The sequence below is a fragment of the Cuculus canorus genome, chromosome 20 (genome assembly GCF_017976375.1).
Source record: "Cuculus canorus isolate bCucCan1 chromosome 20, bCucCan1.pri, whole genome shotgun sequence".
NCBI classification, from domain to species: domain Eukaryota; kingdom Metazoa; phylum Chordata; class Aves; order Cuculiformes; family Cuculidae; genus Cuculus; species Cuculus canorus.
The window spans coordinates 363,817-375,973 of record NC_071420.1 but is presented as its reverse complement, the minus strand read 5'-3'; the positions used below and the strand labels follow the sequence as shown (position 1 = coordinate 375,973).

The 12,157-nt window shown below is 43.1% G+C and overlaps 1 protein-coding gene across 7 annotated transcripts in view; it reads left to right on the top strand.

Moving 5' to 3' along the window:
* The window catches only part of SGSM2 (small G protein signaling modulator 2), a 62,458-nt gene that overhangs the window by 26,911 nt on the left and 23,390 nt on the right, over positions 1-12,157 (top strand). For all 7 annotated transcript variants that reach the window (XM_054085019.1, XM_054085020.1, XM_054085018.1 and 4 more), the window contains 7 exons: positions 1,916-2,078; positions 5,955-6,116; positions 9,093-9,160; positions 9,648-9,793; positions 10,212-10,346; positions 10,547-10,671; positions 11,635-11,702. In XM_054085019.1, coding sequence (XP_053940994.1) covers positions 1,916-2,078; positions 5,955-6,116; positions 9,093-9,160; positions 9,648-9,793; positions 10,212-10,346; positions 10,547-10,671; positions 11,635-11,702 — 867 coding nt within the window. The remainder of the gene's footprint in view (positions 1-1,915; positions 2,079-5,954; positions 6,117-9,092; positions 9,161-9,647; positions 9,794-10,211; positions 10,347-10,546; positions 10,672-11,634; positions 11,703-12,157) is intronic.

The following is a 12,157-nucleotide window of genomic DNA, read 5'->3' as shown; positions in this document are numbered from 1 at the left end:
CCTTGCAGATAACATTGGGTTTTCCCCCTCCCTGTGTATGAATTGGTCTGTTCTCTTTCGTATCCTTTCATGGACAGTGTTGAGTGGATGAGTCATCTGCAGTCTTATCTAAAAGCTGGTAGACAGGGAAGGTGCTTTTTTTGGTATTTTGTTGGTTTTATTTGTATTTCTCTGGTTTCTTTTTCCTGCAACAGTTTAAATGAGAGCTAGTTAGATTCCCGATGTGCAGTCCTGCAAGGCTGAAAGAGTGCAGTGCGATCTTTTACTGGTGACAATCAGCATGTTACAGTAAGGGCTGCAAAATGAACTTCACAGATGGATCTGTTAGAGCTGTAGGTCTGGGCTGCATCTCTGTTCCCCCTTAGGCTATAGTAGTGTTATGTTTTCTTCTCAGTTCATAGGCCTTTTAATCTTTCTCTCCAAAGCTAGGCAAGGGGCTCTGCTTGAATATGAGTCTGTCTTACAAGGTTCTATGACTTTGTTGTCTTGTAGTGATCTCCTGTGCTTTGGGAGGGGATTATCTTCCTTTAGCAGAATTGTTCAGTTTCCTTTTTGTTTTCCAATAGTTTTCCGTATGCTTTTGGTCCAGCAAGTGACCCAGCTGGTCCCTCTGCAGGACTCCTAAGTGATTACAGGGTAACTTTGTACCAGTCACAGGTGTTGCTGTCTTTTCCTAAGGTCTGTCACTTTGTTCTTTATCTCCTAACCAAGTCTGAGCTGCAGGTCATTCCTTAAAAGATCCTGTAGCCCATGGCTGCTCCTTCTGTGGGGTCTGCATCCTACTACATGAAGAACCACAGTAGCTCCATAGATGGGCATCTTACCCTGGAGGTCTTTGTTACTAATGCAAAGACCTGAAAAAGTTTTAGGAGCTCGCCCGTGGATCTAAGCTAGAACGTGGATGTCCATAACATACCTTGACTGAGGTGTTTGAAGCACTTTAAATCACAGAGCCTGTCTGAGTCGGGGAGGGAGTTCGTTACAGGTGTTGCTATTTGTAATTGTGTTCGAAGTGACAAAGCCAGTGTCACCTGGGTGTGAGTAGCAGAGAGCCTGAAGCAGCTGCAAACTGTAGACCGCTCATCACCTGAGAGCAAACTGAAATATCCCATGGTGACATTTAACTTCACTGCTGTTAATCTGGTTGTTCTTAATGTTAAGAAAGAGAGGGAGGACTGAGCAGGCTGATGTTAGAAGTCTCCAGTCTTCCCTGTTCTCACCAGAAAGAAAATGTCTTTCCCATAATTTAGGTGAGTGGAAAGCATCAGCATTGTACCACTTCCCCGCAGAGTCCATTTCCAGCCTGCCATCATGCTGCTGTGTTTGACGTGTTCCCTTCTATTAATAACACAGTAAACCAACCAAGCTTCTCCACCCAGCCAGCTCAGAGGTCCACTTCTCTCAATGGAATGTGTTTCAGAGTTCAGGAATAAAAACGCAAACAAAAAAACAAGCGCAAAAACCCAGCTCCTCTGTGACCTTGCTGGACTGTGATGCTCAGGGTTATATGTGTTCTGAAGAAAGTGTCACTCTGACTTTGGTTCTTGTAGGTCTCTCTTCTCTCTTTTGTATTAGTCACCATGTAATGAGAGATCTGGAGGCAGTGGTACTCTAGAAGCTGTTTGTGGTTTTGTCTTGAATATGCTGTGTTAAACAGTGAAACACATAACGAAAGCAACTTTAACTCTCCTGATACATAACCTATCCTGTAGGTTTCCGAGTATACCGTAGTCTCATAACTTATATGGTGCTGCTTGTTGCAGATTAGACAGCTGCTGGCATCATCTGATTTTGTACTCTAGTCTGTCTGTATGGCTCCCCCCTGTTCCATTCTCCTGACCAGAGGGCCTTAGATGGTTTTCACTGAAGGGGAGACGGCAGTACCCCTAACCCTATCCCCTTCCTTTTCTTGCAGGTGTTGTGGAGGTGTGTCTCCTGCACATGCTGAAGCGCAGGGCTGCCGGGTTCCTGCGGACTGACAAGGTGGCTGCTCTGTTCACCAAAGTTGGCAAGACATATGCTATAGCTGGAGACATATGCAAGAAAGTGCAGGATCTGCTGCAGCAGGTAGAAAGCAGGTGAGACCAAGATCTGTGTATCAGCAAACTGTATACCAAGTGTGCAGCGTGAGGAGAGTACAGAGACTGCTTGGTAAATGGAAAGGGTTCTGTCTTGGCCCTGATTGTTAAAGCTTTGCTTCTCCAATCAGAAGACAAATGTTTTTGTTTGATCAACCTGACGGCTAGCAAAGGGGCAGAGATTGGGAATTGAGTCTTTGGTGTTTTGCTTTTCTTCTCAGTATAGCGGATTGGCACATCCAGCCCACACAGAGCAACAATAGTGAATAATAACAGATGATTTTAGAGTGTGCTTGCAGTCAGGGTGTGGTGGGCCAGTTTGAAGTGTTGGTGGGAAGGGATGTGGGTGGCAAGAGGAACTGAAGAACTGGAAAAGCTGTCTTGGCGTGCTCCTTGCCAAACAAATATCACAAAATTTTGGGTTATTCTGGTAGAAATAGTTCAGTTAGTGGATACAAAGAATGATAGGAGGAAGGATGAACTCAAGAAGAGGCAGTCAGCAGTGAGAGACTTATTATAGGAAAGCAGTTAAGTACACACTGGACATGAGCACAGCTGAATTTGTGCTGGAATCAAGGTCTTGGGATTGCCAAAACTCCTAAACTTTTTACTGGTGGTGAGTAGTGCAAGTAAAATTTTCCACATGATTCTGCTGCTGGAGTGACAGTGTGTGAGCCTGTGGGATGAGCGTTCTGTAAACTCAGAATGGGATTTTTACATTCTGTTTGTGGATGGTAGTGCGGTGGCACTGCGAAGCTGTAAGAGGTCTTTGAACATTGTAGGACTTGTGTCTTGATCCTCTTGCTGTATGAAGGTCTTTGTCAAGAGAGCTTGACTTCATTGTGTCTATTGACAGTTGTTTAAATTAGCACTCATTCCTACATTTCTCTGTAATTTTCTGGCATTTATCTTTATTAGACTTCAAATTATCAGACTTTGCTATGTAGTTTATAACAGGGACTTATCTATTTTTGATACATTTTTTAATTGTGTGCCTACTGACATAGACTGAGATTTTATTAATTTTAGTTTTTTAAATGTTGTGAAGAAGGATGCTTTCTGCTGAGAATTCCCCAGCCTTCCTCCTCAGTTAAGAGCCAACATGAACCCAGCTCTACCACCAGAGACCTTTGTCTGTGTCCTCTGACAGAAAGGAGCAAATGAGCTAAAAACCTGTGGTTTCTCTTAGAGAAATTTTGTGTGTTTTTCAGCTATTAACAACCACAGATTTTACGTGCTGTAGGAAATACACACAGCAAAGAGAGTGTTATCAGGAAATACTACAGAGGGTGGACTTTGTTGAACGTATAAAATGAAAGAAGTACTGTAGCATTCTAATTGCTCCTGAGCCTGTGGCTTAAGGAAGTCCCATGTTTAGGATGCAATTAAACACATTTCAATTCCCCTGATATTAGTGGTGTTGTGTGTTTCTTGTCTCAGGGCTGTCACTGCACGCATGTTGGCTTGTAGAGGTTCTGTTGTGCCCTAACAGAGGATGGGGGGGCTGGGTAAGTGTAGAGAGGAATCATAGATCTTGCTCAAGACAGCACCCAATTCTTGTATTCCATCTTTGAAAACTTTCCTGAAAAGGGGACCCAAGGGCTGTCAAAGAACAAGGTCATTTGACAACATGGATTTTCTGCTGCAGATTGTTGAAGACGTCAGGGTTTCTCTCCTGATTAGGACAAAACTGAACCTACTTTTTTGCTATTTTAAGGGGCAGGTTTGCTGGGAAAGAAATTAAGGTTAGTCTTACACTGTGCAGTGTACAGAAAGCCAAGGCAAGCCTGCAGTACTGTGCAGAGGTAGGAAGTCCTCCCAGTGCTCAGTTTTGAGGCTTACCTTTCTCCTGCAGCTGTGTTATATTCCCTAATGAAGGAGTACGGACCCCTCATGAGATGTTGTCCTGTCCATGGCAGGGCTTGCATAGCTTCACCACCAACTATGCTATAGACATGTGGCTCAGTTGTGTTATTTTAGGAGAGGATGCGGTGCCCCACCAGTGCTGTCACAGGGATTGCTGGGTGGCTAGTACTACTTTATAAAATTGTGTGTTGTGGCTTGTTGCTTGTTGTGTGTTAGATATTCAGTATGGAGCAGTGTTGGCATTTTGTCTTGCATAACTCATGCCGCAGGTAGGGAAGAAGGGAACACAAATTCACATTGCAGCTACTTTGCTAGGCAGCAGGAAAGAGAAACAGAGAGAACAAACTCACTTTGCTTTTTGTGGGTCACCTTTTAGAACCTGGAAAGCTCTAGGCATCACATCCACCTTCAAAATCAGTCTCTGGTTCCAAATCTGTTCAGGCCATTGATTATCTGAACAGTGACAAGTGGTAATTTGTGTCAGTGCCACCAAGAAGTGAAGGAAACATTATAGTCAGTGTGAAAATATGTTTTGGACATGAGTAGTCAATGGATGCGAGGTGGATGCTCACCATGGCAGGACACCCAGTGTGAATAAGAGCATGTGTTGTGTTGAGAAGGCATAAAACTGCTCTGTGGGATGATGCGAATTTCGGCTGCAGCCACGGGAAGCTGGGCAGTGGCATGCAATTGCAGAAGCAATTTAATTGCATGGCCATCTGCAGTCTACAGAGGAAAGTACCATCCTATTCATGCAGTGAAACACTGTCGCACAGTGTGCCTGGCACTCAACATGCCGCTGTCCCTCATTGGACTAGTGTCAAGTAGATTTTCTGGGCAGCAGATAGCTCCACGGAAAGGAATGACAGCTGGGTGGTTCAGAGACCACCATCCTGAGCAGCCTGTTTCGTATAGCCAGCTTGCCATCCCGACACAAAAAGGCAGCGTTAAGCTCCTGGTTTCTGAGGTGGACGTGTTGCTGGGCTGGTTTATGCTGTAGGAACAAGCAGGAGGTCTTGGCTGTAAGCAAGCTTCCTGCTGGCTTTGGATGCTAATTTGCTATACTTTGAATTTCTCAGTTTGCTGTTGCTTATCTCATAGTTGTCTTGTTGTCATGCTTTAGGTGGTAGGAGATAGGATCTCACTGCCAAGACACCAGCACAGACTACGTTACAGCTATATATGGTGCTTTACAGAGAGAATGAAAAGATGGGCCTGTGCCCAAGCACTGCCTGGTGATGGTATGGCAGGAGGTCCTTGAAAAAGCTCCGACTACGTTATCGCAGGTCCTGCACGATGCTTCTGCACCATGCTTCTCAGTGGGAATATCTGATGCCTTCTTGGGGTCACAACTAGATTCAGTCTGAAGGTACCAGGCAAAGCTGGGAGATAAGAATCTTCTTTTTACATCCAAGAGTCTTTTTACATCCTCCCTGTGGCTTTCTCAACTAAGAGAGAAGCTTTCTTTGATAAGAAGCAAACTTCTGTTCATCAGTTTTTGTTCAACGTAGCATTTTGTTGTTTTTTTTACTCTTCTGGGGTGTATGGTTTGCAAGGAATTAACAGCTATTCCTTTCAGCCTGGTATGTGGGAGTTTGGGAAGAGCTCAAATGCTGGGCTTTTCCTAAAACTCCAGAAGCAGAAAGGATATTTTTGGTAGGTGACTACCTAGTCCGACATACCTAACACAGGCCTGCTGGAGGGCTTTTTTTAGAGCTATTGAGCATCTGTCTGTGAATTAGATAATCTTTACGGACTTCTCCTATTTTTAAGTTGGAACTGAAGCATCTTAAATCATTACAGCCGTGATCTCTGATGGACTGACTAAAACTCTGCACCACAGTGGCAATGAGTGCAAACACAGGCTTGTAGAGAGCTCGTGTATAGATACGCATTTGTCAGATATATGAGGTATATTCCAATACCTCTCCACACTGTCTTTGACTGGAGAGCTTTCTGTGAGAAGAAGAATTTGAATTCTGACTGCTTTCACTTTATCTCCTTTTGCAGGAAAAATCAGCTAAATGGGCAGGAACCCCTCAAGAGGCAGGGGTCAACTACAAGCAAAACTCCTGTCCTGACACCTCAGGCCATCAAACACATCTGGGTTCGAACAGCGCTGATTGAGAAAGTACTCGACAAAATTGTGCAGTATATTGTTGATAACTGCAGGTAAGGAAAGAATCAGAAGCATAGGGATTTGTTGGACTGATGTGTTGGGTATCTACAACAAGGGATTTAATCAAAAGTCATCTTTGAACTTCTGTGATGCAAACTTCTAGTAGAAAGAAAACCAGATACAACGAGATTTAGAAGAAATTGTATATTTGTTTTGAATCATTGACATGTTTCACACTTTAACAAAAACCTGTTAACAGCCATACAGCTTTCCAGAAATCACCTAAAAACCTAACTTGCAATTTATAAAGAATTTTTAGACCTATTTCTAAAGTTGGCAATATTGAGCAGTGCTACCATAGAGAGTAACACATGTGGAAGTATGTGAAGCCCTGATTCTCTCCACTCACTTGGGCACCTTAGGTTTCAGTAGTTATTACATGCCCAGATTCTAGCAGGACCTAGCAACTTAGTGGGATAGAAGTGTCTTCTAAGAGGTCAGGAGTGCTTAATTCACTTACATTAGTTAAGAATAATCCTTTGGAATTTTAGGCTGTTGGGGAAGAAAATGCCCCTTATAGATAAAAGAAGAGGAAATGAGTTTGCAGCAGGAGGAGTTAATGACGTAAACACTTGGGGCTGTGAGAAAAAGTTTTTTATTCATGTTTCCTTTTTAGAAAATTCAAGTTTTGTGTAAAGTGAATCTTCCAATGTAAAACCAGTGAAAAGTATTAATGCTTTATGGATGTAATCCACAGGGACTCTTTAAGAGGAAAAGACAAGTCCTTTCTGTTCCACAACATATTGTATCATCACTTCCTACTTTTGAGCATTAGCATTAAGAACCATTAACATTAAGCATTAAGAGGTGATTCTAAACTGTACTTTTTGTGCCTTCCTACCCTCCTATAACTGATAAAGAAGAACTAAGGGGCCTGGTGGGGCGAATTTCCTCTAAGAAGAGAAATGCAGGAACCCTAAAGCTTGATATGGTCCCAGAAGAGTATGTCTGTGCCCACTGCCTTTACAATTTGCTCACAGTGGTGCGTTGTAATTCTGTGCTGGGGGAACGAATGCTTGGCTGCCCAATGCCCGTGGGTCTCAGCAAGGAAGAGAGCTGGGGCAGAGGAACTTATTCTTGCAGTATTTTCCAAGTTTGCACCACTGTTTGCCTTGTCCTCAGCTTTATTTTCATGATGTATCTTGCCACTAAAAAGAAAGAGAATGGAAGAAGGGTCTTCGTACTGTTCAAAGAGAACACTTGCTCTGAGATATCTAACGCCAGTTTGTTCTGAGAGCTGGGTGCACAGAAGAAAGTGGGAGGCTTGGCTGTGTCCCAAAGACATCATTAATGAAAGCATTTTAGTCCAGTGTATCAGTGTCTACTGACACGTGGGTACAAGGATTTTTTAATTACTTTTTCCACATAATTCACTTGAGACATGACAAGAGAGTTTGATCTCAATTGTTGCATTGTAGATCTTCATTTTACCGTCTCTCCATCCATTTAAATGAGTTAGGATCAGATCCTTAATTGCAGGTGTGGGATTTTGAGAACCTGACTTAGTGAATAAAAAGGGTTCATCTTCATAAGGGTTGTTCTCATGCATTGTTGTGTCATTACTGCTCAGATGCTCCACGTTTAAGACCTTCAGCTCCTCTGTGCTTGAGGAAGAGAAGATAGTTTAGAGTTTGAGCCCCATCTAGTGGAAGAGAGAGTGGAGGATGACGACAGTTTTGATCTTTTGGCAATGTGGTTTTATAAGCCAGCTTTGCCTGCTGTGATGGGAAGACTTTGGGGTCAACGCAAGAGCTACCACTTGTAGTACTTAGTTGTTCTTGACAGTGTTTCCAGATTATTCCTCATAGATGGAAGGGATGTTTAGAAATGTGTGAATTTCTTGGTCTTTGTGGAAAACTGACAAAATTGCTTGCGGAGAGTTATTGTTTGTCTCCATATTGCATTAGTGCTCAAAGCCTCAGATCAAATATCCTGGATAAACACATTTAGCAGAAGGCAAGCTCCTGCCTCTCGAGAGCTCAATTCAAAAGCAGATGAGGCAGAATGAGCATATCGAGAGGAAGTGACTTGCCTGAGATTACACAGCTGATTGGAGTAGAATATGGATCCAAAGTGGAGGTGATGGTCATCTTGTTAAATACAGAAGTCTGGAGTGCAGGTTTATTGAACTGGTTGCTCTAAGGCTCCCTTCATGCTCTGTGCAATATATTTTAATGAGCTTTAAAAATAGTTTGGGACACACCATGTTGTAAAAGCCTTCCTGGCCTGCAAACCCAACATGACATTTTTTCTTTATGATAGTAGTAGGTAAGCCAGTCAAGTTCCATTAGAACTTTTAGAGGAGATGCATGCATCAGTGATTCCTAGGTAATCCTGGTGACCGCTTTTCCTCCACCTTTCAAGTTCAAAAGATATATGGGATTTGAATCTCTCTGGTCCTGTCTCTGGCTGTTTAGATACACAGTTTTCTTATTGGCCCATTGTGTATTTGATAATCACAGCAAAATTCTGTTGCTGGAATTTTTGTGCTGGAACTGTAACTAAAACCAGGCTTTGAAAACGTGTTCTACTTCCCTACATGCACAGCACTCCAGATGTATAGCCTAGATCCTGTTTTCAATCTTGGTAAAACTCTTAGAACCCTAAACTCTTAAATCTTCCCTTTAACATAGGTCACTTAATTGTCTGACTTTTCTCTTGAAGCGAGCATTTGGCCCCAGTTGTTATTAAATATGAAGTCTGACCTGGAACATGACTTCAGCACTCATGCTTCCCCTGGCACGCACAGTTGACTTCCACTGGGCTGCTGGGGCCCACAGTAAAAGCTGGAGGGATTGTCCGTTCAGAGCAGCCTGTCTAGTGTCTCTGCCCTTCTCTCTTTGCTTCCTTTGGGTAAGCAGTAACGTGTGGTTTTTTTCAAGTCAATGGATTTATACTACTAGGAGGGGTCAGAGCTTTTTAAAATAACAGCTGATGTTTTTAACTGGACTCTGGTCTTTTATTCCTAGTAAATATTATGAAAAAGAAGCTTTACTGGCAGATCCTGTTTGTGGCCCAATCCTGGCTTCTCTCCTTGGTAAGTTCCTGCAAAGTTGCTTCTTATGCTAAAGAAAATAAATGGTTCCTTAAAACACTTTTTATAAGGATAGTGTTACAAAAGGTGATTTTTCTCCCTAGCATGTGGTTTAACTATTTGTAATGGAGCAACATAGAAGATATTGTTTTGTTTCTTACAAGACCAGTAAAGACCAGTCATCTGTTTTCATTATTAATGACTTGGATGAGAAAACAGAATGGGAATGGCTTTTTGCTGAATGCTTGCTAATAGATTGTAACTACCAATGCTGTTGCGGCAGCATATTGTGTCCCACAGGAATTCACAGCCCTAGATAACAGGACCTGATATGTTTTTATATGTATTTTCTATATTATGGGCTGATCCTGTAGGATCATTAAGTGGTCAGTAGTATTCACTTGGCTTTGGAAGGAAATCTCCCTTTCAGTACTTGGCCAGTAGGATAAGACTATGTTTGGAAGGTTTCTCTCTTGGGCTCTTTTCCTAGTTGGACCATGTGCTCTGGAGTACACCAAGCTAAAAACGGCTGATCACTATTGGACAGACCCTTCAGCAGACGAGCTTGTTCAGCGACACCGGATTCATGGAGTACACAGTCGCCAAGACTCTCCTTCGAAGCGCCCAGCCCTGGGAGTAGGTATTTACTGTGTAACTATTTCTGAGTTAAGGCACAGGTTGACTAAGAAAACACTAGGAGAGAGAGAGATCTAAATTTAGAACAACCTTTCTTTTCTATTCTGTAATGGAAGCTTTATCAAAGATTAGAAGGCTGTTTGGGCCCAAATATCGTCTTTATCTGATGTGGAAAAGTTTGAGATCCAGGGCTAAATTCTGTGGCTTTTGACAGTTGTGGTGAGATCAGGTAGTTCACAAGAAATTTTGAGCTGTCTTGGTCAAGGAGGAGCAAGAGCCCAAGTAATTTCTCTGCAAGGTCTCATCGCCCCAGAAAGAAGTTCCACTCTACAGAGATGGGTCTGAATAGAACTGTTCTTTTATTGGCCTGCCAGTACAGTCATTCCTACCCTACCTGATCTGCCTTGATGTGTGCTAGATCCAGAAACGACATTCCAGTGGGAGCACTTCCGAAGATCGGTTTGCTGCTTCAGCAAGAGAGTATGTGGAGTCTTTGCACCAGAATTCCCGAACACACCTCTTGTATGGGAAAAACAACGTCTTAGTCCAGCCGGTGAGTACATGAGTTTTGGGCCAATACAGCTGCTACTTAGCTGTGACTTGAGAAGTCAGCAGTGTAGGTAAGAATATAAGCTAGGCTGTCAAGGTGAGGCACTGCTCTGGAGCTTGTGGGGGATAGGAAGTCTGGAACATGACAGTTATAGTTGTGCACTTTTGTCACCTGGATTGTCTGTTTCTTGCTTCTGTAAACAGAAAGATGACTTGGAGGCAATTCCTGGGTATCTCTCCCTTCATCAGTCAGCAGATAGTTTGACTTTAAAATGGACTCCGAATCAGCTGATGAACGGAACCTTTGGAGATTCAGAGCTGGAGAAAAGGTACTCATTGCATTCAGAAAAGGCTGGAGGCATTCACAACGTTCATTTCTTGTGTACTTTGCCATAAGACGTAAGTGTAACGAGACTGATTTAATTGAAGGGCTTCTGAATAGTGTGTGAATTGAGGTGTCAGGCAGCTTGGGTTCTGTTCCTGTTTTGCCACAGGTAAAGCAACTTTCCCAAGGATATAAGGCCTTGTTCAGGAAAAAAGGCTCAATGTTACCTTCCATCATTACAATTCTAGCACCTCCCTTCAGAGGGTTGCAAATCGCTTGGCAGGCATTGCTAATTTCAGCATCAAAAGAGAGACCTGCAGTGTCGTTGTCTTCCATTATATCAGTTATTCATCTAATTTGGCATTCTCCTTCACTAGACAGACAGGTAAAGTCTTGAACCAGGCAAGTATGTCTCCTCAGGGAATGCTTCCTTCAACCCAGAACAATGCTCTCAAAAGCTTAATGCACTCTGCTCTTCCTAAAACTTTGTGTGTTTTTAATAGAATATTAATGAAGCCCTCTATTCCTGCTTTTATTGCTTAACTCTGTCGAAGTTAGAAGAAGGGTTGAGAGCCGTTTCCAGTGTTTAATCTGTAAGCTTGAGCCCTGATGGATTTACGTGCAAGACAGAGCTGAACCTGGCTGTCCTGAAACCCGGATACCAGACAATCATGAAGGCTGTGCCCAGGCAATTTAATCTTGGAGCGTTGCTCTAAACAAGAGTGGGCTGTGAGGCGGGCAGGGGAGGTGAAGAGAGAAAGGGGAGGTTATGGAAAGGCTGGTGCCAGATGTATCCACTGTGGAGAACCAGTCCCTTTGCCTTTTACTTGACTGTTATTTTACCTTAATTGACCGCATTTAATAAGTAGTTATTAACTTGGCAGTCTTTTATTGGGTGCTTGGAAGCACAAGTGCTCCTGAGTATGGAAAATAAAAATGTTTCCTGCACTTTTTCCTTCCCTATTAGTGTTTACTGGGACTACGCATTAATAGTGCCTCTCAGCCAGATCGTCTGCATTCACTGCCATCAGCAACGTAAGCATAACCCTTCTTCTCATGGGGGTGCTCCCAAAACCCCTTTATGCCAGGGTAGTGTTAGTGCTGCTCATGCTGCTGCCGTGTTATGTGGTGCCTGTTAGGGGGTTATTGCAAAAGGAGGCAGGCTATTTTTCTTCTTCAGATGCCTTCACTGAAAGGCCTAGTAAGAACTTCTCTGCCTAACGCTGCTCCAGCTGTCAACTGCTTTCTGTGTTCTTTGTTTTCCCTGTGTGCTTTGTTTTTTCTGAGTCATCTGTGCAGAGCAGCACTTGTGGGAAGCTGTCAGCGACAGGTATTGAACAGGAAAGCTTTGGCTCTGTTAAGCATGATCCTCTGTTGGCCTTTACAGGAAAGGAGGAGGGGAGGCAGATCTGTCAGTTATTTCTGTAGCAGTATCATCAGCATGCAAAAAGGGAATGTGTGTGATCAGAGCCTCTGTCACCCTCTGACCA